The sequence below is a fragment of the Dromaius novaehollandiae genome, chromosome 4 (assembly GCF_036370855.1).
Source record: "Dromaius novaehollandiae isolate bDroNov1 chromosome 4, bDroNov1.hap1, whole genome shotgun sequence".
In the NCBI taxonomy this organism is placed as follows: Eukaryota; Metazoa; Chordata; class Aves; order Casuariiformes; family Dromaiidae; genus Dromaius; species Dromaius novaehollandiae.
The window spans coordinates 67,594,332-67,617,420 of NC_088101.1; the positions used below are offsets into that span (position 1 = coordinate 67,594,332).

The 23,089-nt window shown below is 37.5% G+C and overlaps 1 protein-coding gene across 1 annotated transcript in view; it reads right to left on the bottom strand.

The window, feature by feature from the left end:
- Nucleotides 1-6,118: 6,118 nt before the first annotated feature.
- STIM2 (stromal interaction molecule 2) overlaps nucleotides 6,119-23,089 on the bottom strand; it is a 73,957-nt gene continuing 56,986 nt past the window's right edge. Inside the window, exons 6-12 of the mRNA XM_064511335.1 lie at nucleotides 21,499-21,676; nucleotides 20,426-20,603; nucleotides 19,650-19,817; nucleotides 19,340-19,440; nucleotides 18,846-19,084; nucleotides 15,051-15,252; nucleotides 6,119-14,148 (exon numbers count right to left, since the gene is read on the bottom strand). Coding sequence (XP_064367405.1) covers nucleotides 13,668-14,148; nucleotides 15,051-15,252; nucleotides 18,846-19,084; nucleotides 19,340-19,440; nucleotides 19,650-19,817; nucleotides 20,426-20,603; nucleotides 21,499-21,676 — 1,547 coding nt within the window. The 3' untranslated portion in view covers nucleotides 6,119-13,667. The remainder of the gene's footprint in view (nucleotides 14,149-15,050; nucleotides 15,253-18,845; nucleotides 19,085-19,339; nucleotides 19,441-19,649; nucleotides 19,818-20,425; nucleotides 20,604-21,498; nucleotides 21,677-23,089) is intronic.

A 23,089-nucleotide genomic window follows, 5' to 3' on the forward strand; every position in this document is an offset into this window, starting at 1 on the left:
CTCTGAGGCCCTTTTTCACTGAGCTAGGGAGTGCGGCCTAAGGCTTCAGCAAATTTAGCTACTCATGCTAAGCAAGTTTTATAAAAGTTGTGCTAAGCGGCAGTAATTTGCAGTCCAGGTCCCAAAGTCTCTGTCCGATCGTGGTCTGGTTCAGCGCAGGCTCGGTGTGTCCCGGGTGGTCGCAGGGACACCACTTCAGGGGTTGCAGCAGCTCAGTCCTGTTTCTGCCCGGAACAGATGGCTTGTTTGGGGTTATGGTTTGCTTGCACCTTATGTACCAAGAAATGTTTAAGGCAAAAGTCCTGTCTGCCACATCTCCTCAAAGCAACAAATTATAGCATCCAGACTTGTTGAGCAGAAGTTCCTAACAATGCAGTTACCAGGGGCTTTAACAATAGTTAAATTATAGCTGCTGCAAGAAATAAACTGCGCAAAGATTTTTCAAAATGACAGTATATCAAGTAAATAGGTCAAGAATGCCCATTCACCATATGGCTTCCCAAATCCAAGCCAAACTAATCTGAAGTCATTCCACTGAGGCCAGTTAGTTCACTAATTTAAGTAGTGGAGTCTGTAACTGCTGCTTTCTAGGAACTAAAGTGAGGGGAAATTTTTTTCAAGCATATTTTTAGAGTTTTATAATTTCCTCTGAGGCCTTTCTCTGTTTGGGTTACTTCTAGCATTTCTGGTTCTACCTCAGACTCTGAGAAGACTCTTCTAACAAATAACCAGCTCAGGCCTTCCTCTATAGCTAGGACACCTATGAACTACGTTTAAAATGTTGCAAGTCAAATTCTCTCATCACCTCATTTCTTGCATGGAAAAGCATCTACTGTTAGGGGACAGATTTCCCTAAGGCTTCCATTAAGCAGATTATGAATGTGATATATCATGAGTGCAGTACTGAAAAAATAATTCATCAGTGCAAGATTCTCAAGAAAAAAAGGAAACAACTAGTCTTTCAAAAGAGTTCAGACTGCGCGTTAAGTGAAGAAATTATTTGTTTAATTTCCAAGTCTCTGTTCGAATGAATGTTTGACTTGTCCCAGACAGGGAATACAGCAAGCATTAAAAGGCTTTTTCACAAACAGCTAAGAAATTGAGCCGCCTTCCTAGTTTATATTATTCTTTGTAAAGAAGCCATCCTCAAATGTGCATACTAATTTTCCCTTGAGAAAAGGAGCAGCAATAATCACCAAGTTGAACGCTAGCATATTTGCAACCTACCCATCAAATCAAAATGTGTGAATTACAGTGCTGCCTTCTCCATTGATGTTCAGAATTTAACATATGCCAGCTTACACAGTGCTTGGAGATGAAGAGCATCTTTAAAGGGATGGAAAACATACGCCCCCTTCTCCCTCTGGAACAAAAGAAGAAAATTAATGTTTGGTTGTAATGCAACAAAAAAAAATCAATCACAGCTCTTTGATAATAGGTTTGTCTGAGCTCCCCTGGAAAACAGGACACTTCAGTATTCTTAACTACAGTAGATGCAAGTCCAAAATAGACTTTGCAGTTGCAGCAAACTAGTGCCAAGTAAAGCTGAATTATTTCCATACAAATCTCAGCAGAACAGTTTGGTACCACAGGAATACTGAAAGATCTGGCAGAAGACAAAAAGGCAGGCGACTGTCTGAACCAAAGTAAACCACCTTTTACCTACAAGTGTGTCTGGCAGGTAAGCAGCATGGGGTAAATACTCTTCCCCAGTTTGGAAGTGGGTATCTGAAAGAATCTAGAGAAAGTAATGAATGAGCATATGTTACTGGAGGTCTTACACTGTGCAGAGAAAATGTAATTTCAATAGCTCTAGATAAAAACAGAGAAGGAGCATGAGCAATGGCAGAACTGCATTGTCCATTATACACTAAGAAGCAGGACCTGGGAGATACATAGCCTGTAATTATGTTTAGAAAAAACACCAGCAGAAGTTTCTGCTTTTGTGCAGCTCCTGCAAGACAGAAAAGAGCCCTTTATTTTTAAATAAAAGGATCTCCGCATATTTCTCAAGTCATTACGATTCAAAGCTATTAATGAGGGCTCTGAACCTCAAGTGCCTCTTCAGACATGTGGAGGAACCCAGTTGGGTTTTCTCTTCAGCTTGTTCTAATGCTGCTCCACAAATGCGGATGAAAACAGGACCAAATGTTCCTGAAGGAACATTACATGTCTCAATATGATTGATTCAAGATGTTAGAGGAGCAAATTAGCTCTCAAGAGAAATTACCATCATGGCAGCTAATGATTAGCTTGTACAACAACCAGCTATATCATAAATGTCTATACTACTGTATTTACTATATACCTAATTCCAATCCTGACATCTTGTATGTCTGAGTTGTTGACAGCAGCTCAACACTGAATTCTAGTTTGGGCTGCCAAGCCTGAGTTCCAAGTTCCATCTAGAACACACTGTGGACCAAGTAGTTGAAATTTCTAACATACATTCATAAAACTAATCATCTAATTGTTCATCTATACTTGTTTACATTCATCCAGTTTAGAGTTACTAGCATATATTTTCTTTGCTTCCTTTGCTGTACATCCTATCTTCGCCATCATCAATGAAATTAAGAGTGGTAAATCCAACATGGAACCTTGAGGCACCTTCACTGCTCCAATCAGCTACACAAGTGGTTTGCATATTACTACTTTTAGTTTAACTCTTGGCTGTTGTCACAAGCATTACTTTTTGTAGCTCCTTGAAAGAAGCAAATACCTTCATTCACTACTTCAGTAGTAATAATAATTCTCAGGGAGTAATATTAATTCTCCTTCTCAAGAAAGTAACCTGATTAGAGATTGCAGTAAGTAGAGTTACTTCGAGGTTTTTCTATTTATTTATATTGCCTTGATTTAGACAGAAAAAGTCTCAATATTTTGATGAATGAGAATTTTTCAGTACATCAATGAAACTAGCATACTTGTCTATGGCACTGAGCAGCTACAGCAGTTGCCTCAGATGTGTGAGCCCCAGCAATGCACCATGGCTCTGGCCAGACCTGCCAAGAGTCCCTTGCTATGAAGTAGTCTAGGCTCTACAAAATGAAATTCCAATAAGAAACTTTGAACCTGGTTCGCCTGTAATACAAGGAGGTACGCTGACAACAGCTGAATAACAGAGGTATCCCAGGCCTGATTTAGCCAGTGGAGATTGCAGAGGTACACTTAGGGCCATAAATTGGACTGCAGAAATTCTTCTCTGCATTACACAAGACAAAAAAAGTCAAATTTACTATGAAGCACAGCTTCATATCAAGATGGATTCTGGGAATGATGAGTTAAGCAGCTTACCAGAAAACAAACAAGAAAATCTCAATTCTAGTTGCTATATTTGTCTATTTTACACTGAAAATTTGTCTTAAAAGGACGCATTCTTTCCTATTTGAAGTTTCTCAAATTTCTCTTTTTTTAAACAAAGCAGAAACACTACACAATTGCAGCAAACCTTTCTGACTGAACAATTCAGCAATGCCTAAACTTACGAATGCAAGATCTTTTAAAGTGTAGAGTGAACCTTATTAGAAAAAGTCAACATTTAGAAGACCTTTGCTTGTTGCTTACTGGGTATGCATTAGCTTTCATCAACTTTCGTTTTACTTTAACTTTCATTAAAAGTCAAGGTCCTCCCTTCTTGTCTCAGCTGCTTCTTCTACCCCAGACAGCAATTAATCAGTCTCTCTGGCAGTGTTCACTACAGCCACCCAGGCTGTTATCTTACTCTAACTAGGTAACCGTAGGTTAAAAGAAAACACTTTTTTTTTTTTTTTTTTTTTTTTTTTTTGGTAGAGATCATGGGTAGTCATCTATCTCGGAGCATTTCCACTCAGTAACATCCAATACCATTCTTTCTCAAACTATTTCATTTTCTCTAAAATTGCTACCAAAAAAGAAAAAAGGTTAACATGTAATGTAGTTTGAGCAGAAAACAGAATAGAAGTTTTTTTCCCCTGAAGCAGTATTTTCATTCACAATCCTCTTTAGGACTCTACACCTCAAAAGCACAATATTTTTCATGTGAACAGACGTGGCCAAAAAAAAAAAAAAAAAAAAAAAAAAAGTTCTTCAGCAATTACACAGTCTGTTCTCCAGCCTCCCTCATATGTACCTCATTTTCCCAGCCATTCCTCTAGGCTGCTGCATTTCAAAATATAAATGATATACTTTCTACTGTGCACCTGTCCCCTGCCTTTCTCCACCCATACATACTCACATGCCTTCACCCACATGCTGTAGTTGTGACTTACAATTTCTAAGCTATTTTAATAAGCTTATGCTGTACAGAATTGATGAGAATAACTGTAGAGTACTTTTAAATATATGCAAGTACATGGAGTATAAGGAAACATACAGAAATCTAGTGTGAGAATCAGAAATTGTTACCAGAATAGCAAGACACTAGCTGGAAGATATCCTCTCTCAGGATACAGGAAAACCCTGGCCTCCAGAACTCAACTAACTATATTTATATTTTAGATGAATTAGTTAGCCATTTAACTTCCTCTTAGAAAGACTGGAAAAAATTTGATAATTCTTTAAGTACAGGAGTAGGGGAGAAACAGGGGGATTGAAGCAGACAAGTACTGCAGTATCAAGCTGACAGGTAACTCACCTAAACTTTACCTTTAATGCAGACAAATTCCCTGAATAAAGACATGCTTTCTGCTGTATGGCTACATCAGTAGATACTTAGTGCATTCTTACAGGGCACTCAGAAGGCCAGCCTCAGAGAAGGGTACATGGGGGACTATTATGATACCAAAGCAAAAGTGACTTAACTGGAAGCACTCTATCCCTAGGAACAGCTCAATACCCAGAATGACCTTAGAAGAGACTACCTGTCCCATTTCGACTCTATTCCACATTTTCCATTTAACCCAGGCAAGCAGGATGCTGTAGAATTTCACAAGCAATGCCATGACCCAGTGGAATCACTAAAACTATCAGTTTAAAAGACTAAATTTGACAGGTTAAGGAAATGGACTTTAATTCAAGAGTAATCAAAAGCAGTTCATCTAGAGAGGAAAAAAATTCTAACCTCAGTGACTGAATCCCAGTTTGCTGAAACTTATTAACAGTTCAGTAATATCTTACAGGATTAGGGGGCTCTGTGTTTCACTTGCCTGGGTGTCAAGCGTTACTGCGTTAGTAGCAAGTAAAATAAGACTTTTTTTTTTTTTTTTTTTTTTTTTTAAGTGAGCTATGCTATAATAATTTGCACAAGAAATGAATGGTAGGCCCCCAATAGAGAAAGGTATCTAGGTCTCTGAAAATACAGCCAGACAACTGGTAGGACTTACAAAAGCACTTGAGCTTAAGTTATGCTCTGCAGCCTACATGCTTTTTCCATTAGTATAGAAAAACAAAGCATATTTAAGTTACTAACAACCCCAAGTGAAGCAAGATAACACTCTCATAGACCAAGTATTTATTGCTTCTGAAGTGGACCATCTTAGACCATTATAATCTGGGGGGAGGAGGAATCTACATATGCTTCCAATTACCAATAAGCCTGGGATTTTTTTCCTCAGGAAAAATAATTTTGTTTATTTTGCACTTTATGACCTCTACACATGATTTAGAACAACCCCATGTTCCTCTCCTGTATTGCCATTCACTCACTTATCTCATTGCAGTCTTGTCACATTCACTTAGATGAAACTTTAGAAGCAAAGTGTCCAGTTTGCAGCATTGGTTGCAGAAGAAGTTATTTTTAATAAGCCATTCTTTATGTAGAGCTACTGCTTCTTCCTTCTCAGAGTTGCTACAAGTTAAAAGGAATGTTAAATAATGAATAAGGATTTTTTTTCTGTAGAGAGCCACAGGTTCTCAAATTGATCCTCATGCTCAGAATCGCAAGGCCATGTGTTTTATGATCCTAATTGTAGCACCCTAACTACCAAAACTGTCTCCACCTTTCCTTTCCCAGTACTATCATTGTCAAACTTTAATATAACATGAGTTTGGTCAGCATTTCTTTGCCTAAGCAGAACAAAGTTTATCCCAAAATAAAGAAAATTAATAATAATAATAACAACAAAGATCAATGAAGTTTGTATACTCTAGGAAACAGTCTATGATGAATTACATTACATAACATTTTTCACTAACGCAGTTTCACTTTTCAAAATGGAAGTCAGATTTATTCAACATTAAGTGTAACAACACATCAGAAATCAATATCCACTTATGAAATAAAGCAAAATAACATGAATAAACACAGGAAAATATTGTCTGAGACTCTCCAAGCAGGACATTTCTCATAAGACTCACAGAAAAATGATTTTTTTATGCAAAGACTTAATTCTCAAAACTCAGCTTCTTCCAATTGTAATCAATATATAGCTAATGGGAGGTAAACTAGAAAGGGGAATGAAATGCATCATGCTGTACAACACCAAAGAAATACTCCAACTGCATTTGTGTACAGCATTAACAACATGCAGTAGATGAAGTTAAAAGCAAGTACAGTGAGTATATACTAGAGAAACTAGTCAGTCTCAGGGCTTTGTTTCTTATTTTAGTTCAGCTAAAGAAAACAAACAGTAGCTAAGAGCAAATAGAGGAAGAGCAGAATCTGCATGGAGGACAACATACCTTCCCAAAACAGTAGAATACTCTAAGATTTAAAATTGTGTACATTTGACTTGGTCCTCTTCTTGCTATATCATTGAAACACATCTAGATCCAATGATGGGCTTTATGCAAATATCTACATTTTTATGAAGCTGCAATTAAAAAGCAATATGAATCATTCCAATTCTGCTAATCTTTCACTCAGACATTAATATGCTGAATATTCACTACCATTCAATCTTATTTCAATAACAAATAAGAACAGGGCAAGGCATATCTCCCAAACAGCCTTGCTAAAATGTAGGGCACTTTAATTTTTAATTATTGTTGCTTGCAGGAAAGCAGTATGAAAATACACAAGCCAGCCAATTAATTTCATTAAGAACTACTTTAAAAACTTCAGACCAAAAGCTGGGATGTTTGTTGGTTCAAGTCAGTCCGCAACCTGGCATGTTTCTCATCTGTGAGTTAGTCATGTTTTGTTTCTTAAACACTAACTTTTTAAACAAACCCCCAAGATCTCCCATAACTCTTGCTTTTCAATAGCTGACAAGTAAGCAAACGCACATGCAAGTTATTATAATAGCCAAATAGAATTAACTACAAAGTTCCGAGCAGTAAGTAGCTCTGCATTCATCTGGGGAGACTCAGTCTTACTGAGAGATGGATTTGAAAGCTGATGAACACAGGTTACCTGGATCGCTTCAGAAGTTCTCTACCTTCTACTTGGAGACCTCCAGGAACCTATTTTTACCATCTAACAAGTTAAAAAAAAAAACAGTATAAATGCTCAAGATAGATGTTTCTGCAGAAGATCAGTTTTAACTTATTTCAGTAAGAACAGACTGATGGCTGACAGCTGAAGACTGACTTTCATATGACTGGGCATAATGACCTTAATTTTAAATTAATTCAGACTGGAAAATAATTTGGGCAACTCAGTTATGAGATAAGAAACAGATGAATCAGAAATTAAGAAGGATAACCTTACCACTCATGCACAAATTGCGGAGTCAATGCCATACCTAGCTCAAGTGAAGTACAGCAGCCTTTTTACAGATATTCAACCATGATCTAGTCTTTAAAAAGCAAATTTCTACCACTTATCAATTCTCAGCTGAAAAATGTCCTGTACAGTAAATGTGAACATGAATCAACTATCAGTACCTGTGTATTTTTGTAACAGTAGAAGGATTAAAGAACTGTGCAGAATTAAAATAAGAGGAATGTATGGGAGGGAGGGGAGGAAATCTTAATTCAGATGTCTTTAACACATATTGAACAAAATTCAGCTTTAAGACCCACTACACAAATTATTATCCAAAACTACTGAGGTCTGGCAACCATGCAACTTAATGCTGTACCTATCAAATTTAATGCTGGGTAGAAAATGGAAAAAAAATATCAAAGCAATGACCTGCAGAGTACTTCCAAAGAAGAAAGTTTGATTCTTGGATAAAGAGAAGAATCACTGATCTGAAGATTTCACGACAGAATGTACGTCGAATCTCCAGCAACCTAAGTTGTAAGCATTGGCTAGTTTTCTGACTTAGGAACAGATCAAAGATTTCTGCACTCTTTTTCATCCTATGGGATAAGCAAGAGGAATTTCTTTTTACTCTACTCAAACATATTTGCCTTAACATCCAAGCAGAGACCAATCTTCCCACTTCTCATTTCAGAAAAAATACCAGACACACATACTCTCCAAATCTGGTAAACTTGGGGTTCACAGTAGTAGAGAAACAAGTGAAATCCATTTTATTTCTGAAAGACAAAAGTGGGCTGATAAGTACTGCCATCTTGCTCAAGTAATGTCAGATGCAAGGGCAACTGGGAGTAATAGTTTAAAGGTAACTGTTACAATTGACATGAATCATACATTGTTTATGCAAGACAGAACTAAGGGGAGTTTCAGATCAGCATCATCTCAAAGGAGCTGGAAGGGAAAGAAAATGTGTATGAGACTGTTGACCTGGCTACTGAAGCTCAAAGAGCTGTGACATGCTGGCAGGCAGCCAAACTATTGGTAAAAACCTTTTTTGATTACAACCAAAATTTATTTTAAGAGCCACTAGTAGAAAAATTTGCCAGCACTCAGAATCATGCAGCCTTAGCAGGCTATTCATTAAAGATACAACATCCAGGATTAAAATGTCTAGAGCAATTCTAAACAAGCAGTGTTTCAAACACAAGATAGTAACCCATCACTTCAGCCAGTGCAACTGGAACAGATAAGAAAACCATGTTCATCCTATTTAACATATTGCACATGTAGATAAGCAAATACTAAAAAGGTCCATGAACCACTAATTCCTTTAGTTGGCCTCAAAAAAGATTTAAAGTTAAGCATTCAGGTTTGTTTATGTTCTTCTGTCCTGTTTTCAAGTTTAAATGGAAAATAAATGCTTCTTTGCATACATTATAAAATTAAGGCAGTAATCCTTCTCCAGTAATGTATCTTGGAAATGGAATGAAACTATCCTGAAACTCTAAAAGCTGATTGTATAAGAAATAGTAATTAGAGCTTATCCTTGTCCTGTGCGAACTGTTTTCCCATATATTTAGAAGCAAAAGGCCAAAACCTTGGAAGTTTCTATTTCTAATTAGTTTTATCTTTGCAGGCTTTCAACTAGTTGTAAAATTAATGCCTAACTCAGGATGGCATCCATAAATATCATGAGGCAAAGAGTCAAGTTCCCTTAGGTTTATTACCATCTCACTGCCCTCCAAATGAGAAAGTGTATTCTTAATGTAACATTATAACCTTGACTAAGATAGAGAATCTATACATTTTCCCTGTTTCAGCAAAGTGCCCATCAGAAGGTGAAGGGGAATCTGTTACCTAGGTACCAGCAAAGTAGGGAGATAAAAGGGTACTGATACATGCCTGGAACTGACAAAGTGCAGTTTTAACTTAAATTCCAACACGGACTGAGGAAAAAGAATTAACTGTTTTAATCTCAAAGTTGACTGTAAGCAACCAGAAATGCCCTTCCTGAAGTTTTTGAAAGAAAAGAAAGATCTTAGAAAAGAAAAATCACATCAGCTTCAAACAGAATTCTGGAAAGGTTTGTCTTTGTTCAGTTATGGAGGTTTGGGTTTCCCATTCCCTTCCCCACCCCAGTTTGCCAGTGTACTTCCTGATATATAAGAACCACATATTTGACAGTTCCTATTACAGATGAAAGACTTAAATGGTAACCTCTTCAAGGAGAACCTTTTGGGGCAGTGTCCACAAAGGGGCCAGTCCTGACAAAAGTATCAACACAATATTTAAGTAAGCAAGAATCCTCATCATCTATTTTAAATTCTCCAGTGGTTCTCAGAACATGGATTTTAGCTATAAAAACTCAAATACTCTGATCACAACCAGGCTGAGTCAAGAGCTTAGGAAGTCCTGAGCCATTTAAGGCTGATGACACTAGAAGATTGCATCTAGGATGATTGACATGTCTTACAGAAATCCTAGTGGTTGGATTACTGGCTGAACTCACCAACTGCCAGTCAGTTCAAATAAATTACATCATTAATCAAGCAGAGGAAAATCTTGGAGGACCTTTTAAAGCACATCATCTCCTCACTTCTCTGAGATGTTGACATATGCCAGGTACTTCAACTTTAAGGCTGGATTTGATGTTTGCCACTGAAGATCCTCCTTAGAGTCAACACAACATTTCAACACACTTCCTTCTTATATACAGCTTCGCAGCACTGGCTCAGGAAATCCTTCCTCTACCTCATCAGATGCCAAATGATTTTAGTGGAATAAAAATTTTAGTGCAATAAAGAATGCTAAAGGTTTGAAGTGCACTTCTACAGTAGCCACATTAGACACAATGCAAGTCATTTAGAATGTGAACAGATTTAGGTAGTAAGATGGGTAAGGGCTACATTAAAATAATGAAAAATGTCTATGAACTTCAAATTAATTACTGTCTACGCTCCAGCATACAATGCCCACTACTTCTCTGATCATATTAACTTGAGTTTTTAGTGCTATTATATTTTATATACTCAAAAAGCAGTTTGTTAAATAGCAACTATAAAGTTTCAGGATAACTGGTGGCAAACTGAGTGTTGAGAGCAGCCTGTGCTCTAAAGGTTTGGGAAGCCATTTTGAAGCCAAAACCTATCACTGTATTAATCTCATCTGATTTGTTTGTACAACACCATGACTTTTTTCTTAAGTTGCATTGAATTGTGTACTTTAAAAAGATACTTAACATTGTTTTTAAGGATTCAAAGCCAATAAGTCAACTATTTCCACTACTCGTAATTTTTAGTTATACTTACTATATAAAACTGAACTTGTCTGTTTTGGCTTTTTAGAATTTGAACTTGCATGACTTCAACATCAGGATTAAGCAGTACTCTCTACCCACTCCAAAGTACCCCATTTCTTTTCATGTGTAAGTATTTACTCTTCAGTTTCAGAATGCTCCCTCATCATCTTTGGTAGTGATAGAGACAGAGTTCCTCAAACCTCACACTGCAAGATCTATTCTCCAGCTGCAGATTTTGCTTTAATTCAATTATTGCTATAGTGTTTTCAAGTGCAGACATCAAAACTGAATGTTTTTCTGGTGGTTGTCTTTTCCATGCTGCTATTTGAGGCAAAATAAGTTTCTTATTTTTACAGTTTCCCTTTGTACATGTTCAGTTACTGTATTGGGCTTTTTAACCACAACTCAAGACTCAGCATTGAGATGGTTATCTCTGATGGCACATCTTTCTGCATCACTGTTTTTTTGACAGTCTAACATGTACAGTCTTTGTTCACAGACATGTTACCTTGTGATGACTTTTTTGCAGCTATAGTTGTTCAGTTTGATGACTCGGAGAAGAATGGAACAATATCATGTTCTCATTATTTTCTACTCCCATGCGTCTCTTCTCTAAATGTTACCACACATTTGATTTCTTCTGTGCTTCTTTTCTATATATACAACATTCAACCATCCTTTGTTAGACAGTAAAACTCTGGATGCTTTCTGTTCTCTTAAATAAATCGATGTTCCAAGACTTTTAAGGTATTCACATGCATATATAATGTCTCTGTCCAAACTTTAATGGCCTGTGTTAGCTGTAACTCTTCGTCAGTGGAACTTCCCATCTCTTGGGGTAGCAGCGTTTAAAGCATAGCCACCCTTGGATTTGTTCCCAGGGTTTGGATAGTCTACATCCCTTATCTCCAAAGCTATCACTTCCACTTGTTAAATCAGATAAGGGGCCTGCCACATCCTTTGGACTGTGGTCTAGAGACTGTCAAACACTGAAATCTATCCCTAACGGTCCTCCTCTTCTGTTTCACTGGCCACAGTAAATGCTTCCATTAATTTCACCACTTCACCAGGACGCAACTAACACCAATTATGTACAGTGGAACCTAAATAGAAAATGAAAGGAAAACTGTATCAATTTTAATTAACTACAGGTTTTGTTGAAGGCTACTCACTCGCAAACAGTTTAGACAGTCAGTGAATTCTTTCATACAGTACTGCATGTACGTATTGGCAAGGAGTGAGCCCCTAATCACAGGTCACGGCAGCAGCAGCTGTTACTGAGGCAACTAGCGTACCCCTATGGAAGAGCTGAAACTATTTAGTCATCACTGGATAAATTGCTTGTGTTCACTAGAGCAAGAAATATTTCTCTGGAATGTACCTCAAAAGAAATTCTTGCTCAGTATTAACATTTTTCAGACAAACTGAATAAAAGGCACTGTTACTCAAGCAGTACATTTGTTGTCTCCAAGGATTTAAAAAAAAAAAAAAAGTTTCTGAACAACTAGTTACTGTTTCCCTAAGAAGACTTCTTTGTTACCCCATAGTAATTTCATCTCTCCCTATAAAAGCTTACTTAACATAAAAACTGCTTATCCGAAGCATGTCTAGAGCCTCACCTTTATATCTATCTTTATATCTAAAATTATGAGTTAGTATAACAGTATGCATTATAAAATTATACCATTTACTTCAGACATGTCTGAACAGCTAAATTTTCAAACTATACAAAAATAAAGTGTATGAAATCTTACAAAAGGAGGACATTAAGACATTAATAGCTAATCCAAAAAATATAACAATAACTTACACACAGCATTAAGCATAAGCAACGTAGCCTACAACAGCTTTCAACAAAAAAGGACCTCTGAAACATCTGAAACAAGCATCAGCTAAAATTGGAACATTCCCAAGCACAATAATGTTTCCAATTTATTATCTTTACCACAGTACAAACTTTTACAAACCAGATGTCCATTGTCTGTCAGTCTGTAAACAAAAGCTACTATCCCCCCTCCTCATTTAAGAGAATATTTTCAGTCCTCGGTCAAGTTTCATATCCATCACTTGCATAAGGAATCAAGAGCCTCTTCTCTTGTTAAATTATCTATATATTTTATCATACAGCCTGCAGTGAAGTAAAATCACAGTGAAAGTCCTGGGAAAAACATGATCTTTACAGCAGGACTTGACCCATTCTAATAATAAATGCATCTAACAAAGCTTCCCATAATAAAAGTGTGGCATTTCCATTTCCAGAAATCAAGTCAATTAGAAATCCTAGGTTCTACTTAAAAATGCCAAAAGATCTAAAAGTGAAAAGATCCATCTTCTCAGTCACTTATAAGTCTTTCAGTTTCACTTGCAGAGAGACTTTTCCAGTCTGGAAAACAGTAGTGCAATTCAATTAGTTCTACTTTTTATTTTCTTAAAGTCCAGTAGATAAATGTCCTAGCTCTATGGAAAGATAAGAAGATGCTCTGGTAAACAAGAAACTTTGGCAAGCCCAGGAAGGCTTACTAGTCCATTAAAGCTTAGAAGTCCAAAGTGGCTTAAAAAAGGTTTATGAATAAACTGAAAACACAGAAATAAATAGGCAGAAATGACTGTAAACTGTCTGAACTTTTTAATGATTTCTCCTTGACAGCTGGCATGATCTTTGACAGTAGAGTCAGTTAAACAGAGTTGACCTACAGAGCATTCCATTAGGGCATCCAGTCTGGAATGCTCGAATGGAATTACATTCGAAAGGTTTAAAAAAAGTAGTTTTCATAACATTACTGTAGGTTTATTCTGCCCACCTCACTTACACTTCTTCTTAAAGAGGCTTTTTATTTTCGATGGCTTTTTGTTTTTTTCACCGTTTTGGTACAGGTCCTGTGGGATACTACTTATCCTAGGGACAGAAGAGGCTTCATGGTTGGGTTTACTGTCGCTGCTGGCTGAGGAACATGAGGTGTGGCGAGGCTTTGGGAGTGGGATCCCACTTGAAAGCTGGTTCATGCTGCAAGACTTCTCGAGTATTCCATTATACACTTTGCTTGCAGGACTAAAGATCATGCTCTTAGTTTCTGCCATGCCTACGCAGTCAGGAGAGCCCCTGGAAATATCTGCAGTTAGAGAAGAGGAGTCTCCCGTAGATGATTCCTCCAATGAGAGTTCCTCCCGGGATGCCTTCTGAGGAGAGAGAGTCTGGTACATCTCAAGACTTGATGGAGGAGACTGCTTCCTTCCAATGGATGAATTGAAGGAGTCACATTCTGAACCTGTTTCCTGTACTTCCCTGAGTCAGAGCAAACAAAGGAGAAACATCAAACCATTTCCTTCATGCAAATAACAGAAAACAATTCAGAATCAATACCATTAGCATGGATGCACCACCCACACTTTTCCTCAGCAATGAACTGAGGAAAAATATTAAGTTGAATATTTTAACTTACAACATCTGGAATTTATTGCATTTAAAGAAAACCACATATATAACTGTATACTCCTCTGCTTTTGCAGGTAGGTTTTCCCTCACCTTAGTGTAAACAAAAACAAAAAACAAAAAAACCCACCACTAACTGGAGATAGTTGAATCATAATATTAGAGATATAATGAAGCACCATTAAAACAATTTACTTATCAAATCTTAAGATAATTAATTCTGTGATCTTGTTTTGGTGGGCATCAGGATCTGCCCAGAATCAGTCACTGTATCCCACTTCAAGGAACAAGAACTATTTCGCTGGTGCATGAAATCAGAGAAGTTATGAAATCAAAGGAGATTTAAGCCTATCGTATGCAAAAAATTTCTTCAGGACAAGTGTCCCTACCTTTCAACAAGCTCATTTGCTCCTTCCAAAAGGAATTTAACCTTTTCCTATGAGGCCATGTAACAAGAGGAGGTACACGCTCAACATGCTGTAAGAATTGTGTTACCATCCATCTTCTCTTCGCCCAGTAGCTGACATTGCTTTTGATCCTAGTTTCAGATGTAAAAGCCAGTAACATATTGTAATGGAGAATCAGGGTTAGTTCAGTGCACCCTGGATTGTAACATTAATTTCATATGACATACTAGCTATTTACATACACACAGCAGAGAACTCAACTTTTGATTCAGTTCAGCCTTTAATTCTGCACTGATAGTCACAAATAATCCTATCAGTGTTCAAAGTGCTGTCTGCTAGTCTCCATACCATTGTTTGTCAGCAGAGAAGTAAATGGCTTCTTCCTCCTCTTCAGTTCGATAGAGAGCAGGGCAGCTTGACACAGAAAGGATGTCAGGGTCAGGGGAGTGCAAAGCCTGTTGAGACTGTGGAGATGATGGCACAACATTGCGTCTTGAGCGACACAAGCTACTGCTTCTTGCCAGTGTGCTAGGAGGTTTTACAATGGACCCTGAGGTAAAGAAAAAACCCAAAACCCCCAAATGACATCAATGTTAATGGAACCTACACTGAAGACTAAACAGCAGGTGTCTGCTGCAGCCACAATGATTCTCATCAACAACCTTGACTTTGCTCAATTGTTTCAAGAAAAGGAAGACTGGCATTGCCTTATATACTCTACAGTTAGCTGAAGCACCTAACCAACATCCAACTGCAACAGTTTTGTGCCTGCCAAGTATTACTCCATGTGCACCAAAAGTTCTGGCTCAATACCCTCTCTTGAGAGCAAAGAGAAAGGCTCTGCTGAAACTCCCAACCCTGTGTAAACTAAAAATAGTGGTGCTGAGATTAGTTTGCTGCAAAATACCCTGCATTTTACTTTTGTGGTGATTTGTAAGGTAACCAAACAGCCATTTGAAATACACTACATTAGTTGAAAGTTACATCAGACACAGGAGACCAATCATCATTTCTTATATATTGTTAGATATGAAATACCTAATTCAACCTCACTTCAAGGAGGAAAATTTCCTATTTGACAACATTTCCTTTATCCAGACTAACTGTGAATTTCAGGACACAGCAACATACAAGTTGACCAAGGAAGGATCTAACAGCAAGTCAAACAAACTCCTAATCTTCCTAATCCAATTCATCCTTCAGAAGCTAAGTAGATAGCAATAGTCTTGCAGAAATAGGTCTACAGACCTGTTATGAGCCTCAGGATTTCTTATACCCCTCCCCCAAACTATCCCACTGAATGCATCACTTTGCTTCAACAAGACAGGCCATGCCCTTATGTTCAAGAAGTTTACCTAGAAGAGCGCACACAAAAAACCAACAATAATAAGTTTTGCAGACAAGGATATCTGGTCTGACACAAAACACATTCCCTTGAGATGCCAGTTTAGCCTCAGTTAAATTAGTCTCCATTCCTGGAATCTCAGAAGTTTCAGTTGTCATTCTGCTCTCAGTGCAGAAAGTCACAACTTAGGACAAGTAACTGCAACTTAGCTGCACCTCACCAGCACTTAGACTCTGCTTCCTGCTGGGCAGAACATAAAAGGGTGGCTCACAAGTCTGAACATGACAGTTGTCATGTAACTCAAACTTTTGATTTTACTTTTGATGAATTCTATACTGACCTGAGAAACAGGTGCTTACAGATCAAAAATAAGCTTGTATCATATAAAAATATTCCTAAAAAAACAAGTGTGAACTGAGATAAAAGAATATAGAGTTCCTTGAAGAAATCTGGACTGTGTGTTGAGGTAAATCAGATGCCATCCTGTTTGCTGATGTAACAAAAAGTGCACCATTACTGAATTTGAGAAATTACAAACATTTGGGTTATTTGTAATTGGATATACACAGGATTATGAAAACTCCAGCTAATAAAATTTAACACTTAGAATTTTTTAGTACAGATGAAACCCATTACATCAAGGAATCGGCTGAATCCTTATCAATGGAAAGCAAGAAGTTTCACTATCCCTTTCTCCTAATGACCTTGTTCCAAGTCTAGTTCATCTATTTTCTTAGACCCTCTTGCTCTTTTGCTGAGGATCGATTAAACAGGTCTATTACTTTACACTGCTTTAGACTATCACACTGATTGCAGCAGCACAAAAAGGTTTGTTTGACAGACTTCTAACTCTGTTAATCTTAAGAGATCAAAGGATGCTGGCCAGGTAATGGTCCAAACCAGACAGTTCAGTTTAGGTCCAGACATTGAAACAGTCTTGCTCATAACTGACCTGTCTGTACACTGCATTTTGCCTGAAGCCTCATGAGTGAGACAAGCCACTTTGCTTCTGTCCTTCCTCATGTGCATTTGTCATTTTTGTCTAAAGGATGGGAATAATTCAGCAGTTACCAACCTATCATACAGTAATTTGACTCCTCCTAGATTGATGGTCTCAAGAACAGACCATTTAACATGTTTTTCCCTCTTTCTCCACACCCAAGTCTTTCCAGGTTTTTTACTGAGTACAAATTAAAAACCTTTCAAAGAGAAACTACTTCTCTCATGTGATTGTTTGCCTAAAAGCAGGCTATAACACCGTGCCAAAACTCAGAAAACACATTTAAAGTTCTTGTGATTCAACTAAGACATCTTTTATCACTGACAAACAGTATTCATTAGCTAGAGACTTCCAAAACAGCGAAAATGAGCTAAACATAAACAAAAATTGAAACCGTAAGTGCATAAGCATATAGCAAAGTTTCATCTAAGTATGCCCTTATAAACTGTGCAGTCCTCCTTTGATCCTAGTTCCTCTGAACCAACTGCACTTTGCTCTCTGGCTTCATTCTCAAGAAATAACTGAACAAGAAGGTTGAATATTCTTATATGCACATAGATCTAAGTGGTTTGATATTTTAGACAATCTGGAAAGTCCTGATAACAAATGGAGTACTTCATTTTGAAATTAGACCATACAGATGAAATCAGTCCATATGGACTTAGAATTTTGACTCTAGGCATCACAAATTACTGTTTCATCTAAGATATCTGTTGCAAAGGTTTAAATCAAAGCCTTGATAGTAAAGAAGGTCAAGCTAAAGTGACACTATTCTTTAAAAGTAACTAAAACTTACAAGAAATAGCATTGCAAGGGGATTAAATCAGCTCTTCAAAAGGGCACATAGGATACCACCAAAAGGTTGGTTCATTTGGAAGAAAATGTGTGCCTCAATCACACTAAAAGAAGCCAGCAAAGTAGCAACCATTCTCCTTATGCTCCTTTTAAAATACAGTTCTCATTTCTTCTGAGAATGCCAGCCCAGAAAGAAAAATGTACAAATATGATAGAAGTTTCTTCCCTGCTCATTCTTCAGCTTGATATTGCTTGTCTGAACAGCTACGTGGGAGCTAATCTTTTTAATTTGCCTCTGGAGTCCAGTTAATCACAACTTCCATAAAACAGGCTCTTAGATTGACGCAATGACTCAAGACACAAGGGTGGTCTGAATCCCCAGTGTATATCTTTTGATCATAGTTTAACTGAAGCTGCATTTCCCTCCCTTCAGCATTTGGCCTCTCAGCCTCACTCTCAAACAACCCAGTGTATCCCAACACAAACATTCTGTCTGCAAACTTCCCTTGGGTAACAACGGGATCTTGTTCCAGTGATTAAAGAATGTTTTGAAAGCACTACCTCTCTCAAAGGGTGTGATCTTCCTAGCAGCTCAAGGGATCCTACAAAACCTCCATCCCTTCCATATGGTGAGATAAACACGCTAAGAGAAATTCTGCATAACAGTTTACAAACTTTTGTTTAGGAGCAATCCAAGCACTACAATCAGACTTTCAAAATCTTAGCTGTCTTCTCCTGATTTCCCCTCCCCCCCCCCCCCCCCCCAATAATGAAAGGGAATAAAGGCTTTTTCTCTATGTTATCTTTACTGCAAACCCCAGCTTTCCTTCTCTACAAATCCCAAAGGATGTATCTGGAAAGCTACATAGCATTTTGTTCCATCTGACTGTGGTCTGCTGCTGTTTTATTCCAGCATTCCCCTCCCACCTGCCTTTACATTCTCCTTTCAATTCCCTCACCTCCACAACTTTTCCCCTTTCTTTTTACTGAACACACCACTTACCATGAAACTGTGAAACTATTGGAGGAGTATCTTCATCCAAGTCATCAACTCCCCCTGCAATTGGGTAAGGAGGAATGGAAACTCGAGGCATCACTACCCAGCTGTGTTCAGAGTAGAGAGAGGATGTCAAGCTTGGTAGTCCAGAATTGTGTGCTATTTGAAAACCACAAATCTTCTCAATCTGTTGCCATCGATAAAGACGCTCTCGCAAACATGTCGTCAACTCAGAGAGTGCCTTCCTAAAAAAGCATACAAAATTAAAATCGCATATACTATCCTTAATGACACAACAAAGCAACACCAGTACAATCATTCCAGCATACCAGAAAACATTAAGACTGCAAGTATTCTCACTACAAAATCCAGTTTCACTTAAAAGTGCGCAAAAAAAAAAAAAACAAACCACCACTCAGAGGCTAAATTCCATGACATAATAACTCTTTGCATTGTTCCAGGAATAAATCACAAAAAATAAGCATCCTGGTAACTCTTACTTTGCTTCAAGTATTTTATGGTCCACTTCATCCAGAGAGGAGCTGTGTGCAACATGCAGTGTTCCAAACACAGTGCTTCTCTTCTTTTTTATTTTTTCTGCCTAAAACGCAAGATAAAATGAAATGCAAAAAACTAGATGTTATCCCTTTAATACAGATGATAAAACATTAGCAATACTGATAGGTAGCATATATCTCAAAGCAGAAATAATATTCAAATTCTCATCCAAATAATTTGTACCTACTAGTTCACATACCAAAGCAACAGATCAGAAAAGTCTTTAAGTAGCTAAATAATAAAAGTTAGTACCTCATCTTTGGCAATTGCTAATTGCATTTCTGCATGTTGTCTTTTGATATTGTAGTACTGTACTTCAACTTCATGTGTTAACTGAAGCCATTTCTGCAAAGCTTCAGGAACAGACCAATTACTTCTCAGCTCAAACTCCTTCTCAGCTTTTTTTAAAGCCATTCGAACCTATCAAAAAAATATACAAGTTTCACCAAGACCATCACTAGAACTGACAGCAGAAGAAAGTGAAATATGAACACTTTTTTCCCCCCAAAGCAATATACTGAAGTTTTACAGAGCTTTGATGTGTGCCAGTGGCTGTCAAGAAGGCAGATCGGGCATTTCTGAAACACAGCATATGAATTTCCATATGCTATATTACCCTCAGATTTTGTTCCTATCAGTACAGTCACTAACTTAAAGCTTCAATATACTTCTAAGGCAAAACATTTTGATTTAGCACTATAAATTACATCTATTACTACTCAGAAGAGTGTGACAAACCTATTATTTCTGATCTGATAACAAGATAATAAAAAGCTTTCTTCTGGTGCATATTATGTTCCATGAATTCAAATACATTCTGATCATAGACTAATATACAAAGTGTGCTTCTTTTCATAGCTTCAAAAGTATTTTATTAGATAATGCACATGATTGATGGACAATCATTAAGTGTTTTTATAATTTTTCATTCAAATCTAGCATCAGAAAAATGCTACTTTAAAATACTACTAAGCATCTAATAAAACCATGTATTTAAAGTCAATGCTTAAATTACAGTTTGCAGGTACCTGTACTAGCTCCTCCTCTGCATATTTGAGCCTGCTCAGCTCACATTCAGCTCCTTCCCGCAACTCCCTAAGTCGATGAGCTTCCCGTTTTGCATCATTGATTTCATCCATCATTTTGCGCTCCAGATTTTGCTTTTCCACAGCAACATTTCTGTTTTCTTCTTGTGCCTTTTCAAGCCTCCAGAGTTAAACAAGAATATGAGAAAATACACAGCATATTTGTTAGAAGTCAGTCAACAGAGGGATAAGAGTGTGCAATTACAGCACAATCATCGGCAATTACATCCAAGCCTGTAAGTAAACTGCAGACCGCAATGCCAGACAAAATATGCCAGCTATAAGATGAACCTTCATTAAAGGCATGAAGAGATCAAAATACCAGTTCTCTTACAACACCAAGTTACAGAGAAGCTACCAATTATCCATAATGCTAAATAAGCTGTACAACGTAATTGGTCAAGGTCTGTTTCAATTTTAAGAGCTTAAAAAGCAGGAGAAAGATACGAGATAATCTCATTTTCATGTATGTAAAGAAACTATACATTCCAAGGTAAATTGTAGTTTTATGAAAACAACAATACATACTTCCAGATCACAGAATAGTTGGGGTTGGAAGGGACCTTTAGAGATCATCTAGTCCAACCCTCCTGCTCAAGCAGGGTCAGCTACAGCAAGTTGTCCACGACCATGTCCAGTTAGGTTTTAATATCTCCAAGGACAGAGATTATACAACCTCTGTAGGCGACCTGTTCCAATATTCAACCACTCCCACAGTAAAGTGTTTTCTTGTGTTCAAGTGGCAAAATCAATACATAAAAAGAAAACTGAACTCTATTCTCTACTTTCCACCTTAAGTTCATATTACATCCTAAAACATCCAGAAGCAATTTCAACCCAAAACCCATTGTTATTAAGACCAGAATTTCTGTGAAAAATGAAGAAAAATGAACAAAATTCAAAGCCAGCTTAAAAGCAAGCCACTTATGATTTTAAAAGGATCTGTATTTGTATTTCACCTCAAAATAAAAATAAAGACAACTCACTGAAGAGTTGAACTTTTTTAGTTCTTATACCTTTCCTGCAAGTCAAGAAGACTTTGCTCTGCTGTTTGGAGACTTTCCAAGTCCTTCATCATTTTTGTGATGTGTTCTCTTGAGGTTCTGTTCTGACTATATGCAAACCAGCAGCCTCCAAAACCAATTACTATAGAAACAGTTAAAACAAAATCCTTCATCCAGTTGTGAGGGGGACCTGAACAGAGAATAACATGATCATTATATCTACTCTGTTGATACAGAAAGCCACCATGGAAACTATTTTCTGTTCACAGCCTAAAGGTGATGCAACCTGATGCTACACAGAGAATTCCGTCTCACTTTTCTCAAACAATCTCCAACAATCCCCTTTCAAATGCATCCCAGAGGATTTCCTATTTAACATAATCAACTGTGTTACTAATACAATCTATACTAAAACTTTATATTACATAGAGCTAAGCTTACTAATTTTTTCCATGACGGTCTGTATCTTTACACAATGAGTTTAGTGACAGTTTTCCCAATTACTCTTTATAAGGCTAGAGGAACTTAAAAGTCCTGCTTTATTTTTTGAGTAAATTCACTTCGATTTGTGCCCTCTGGAGTATCCTGTGACGAGATGAAAGTGCACTTGTCCAAAATAAAGTAGATTTTAAAAGGAGTATATTGCTAGTAGTGGCACTTTTTAAAAGCCAAATCTGAACTGTAGAACAGCTATATGCAAAATTCAGATCCACTTTTTTGTTAGTGCAACTTTTACAGTCATGTGAACTTTTGCAAAACAAACATTTAAAACACAGTTTCTGTTAATTCTAACTACAAAACAGGCACTTCATTTTCCAGTCTGAACACCTGGTTAAAGTGTTGCAATCTAACCAGTGCAGCAGAGTCCATGCTTTGCTAACATCAGTTTTTCAAGTATTTGGGGCTTGGTTTCAAATAATAGCCACTTTAATGCTGGGCTTAGCCAGGCCTTGGCTTTTTGTCTCTAGGATATTTGCAAGTGCCATAGCCTTGTCCTAATTCTGTTGACTAAACTAACAGCATAGCATGAAACAGCATAGCACGTTTCAGATCATGAAGGTTACGACTTAAGAGTTGTATAGCCTAACATCCATAGACAGTTTAAATGTGTCTCAGTTTATCACGTTTCCCTCCATATTTATTGCGTCACGGGTTATCAGTTCAGGTAAAGCACTGTAAAAGACCTACAGTGATTTCAGGGCTAATTAGTTTTCACAAGCAGGTTAGCTGCTTCTAGAGAACAGAAAATAGAACCCCAGCTATGAAAATGCTCCAAAACAAAGTCACCTATGTGCAAAACTAAACATTTTAAAACTGCTCCAATGAAACAGTGAGCATTAAAGGTATATGCAAAGACTACGTGCTTTTTCCCCCCCCTCACGAAATCTTATTGCCCAGAGCTGGGCTCACTTTCGCAAAGTCACTCAGTCTCCTAAATGACCAAGCTCTCAAAGGGCTTCCTATTTCTGGGACACCTGACATGCACAGAACCAGGACAGATCTGTAACTACATACAAGCAAGCATGTGGACCACTGGGGATATGATAAGAAAACACCTGCATGAGCTAAAATGGGTCAGATGCCGAACTGTAACATTAAGTCC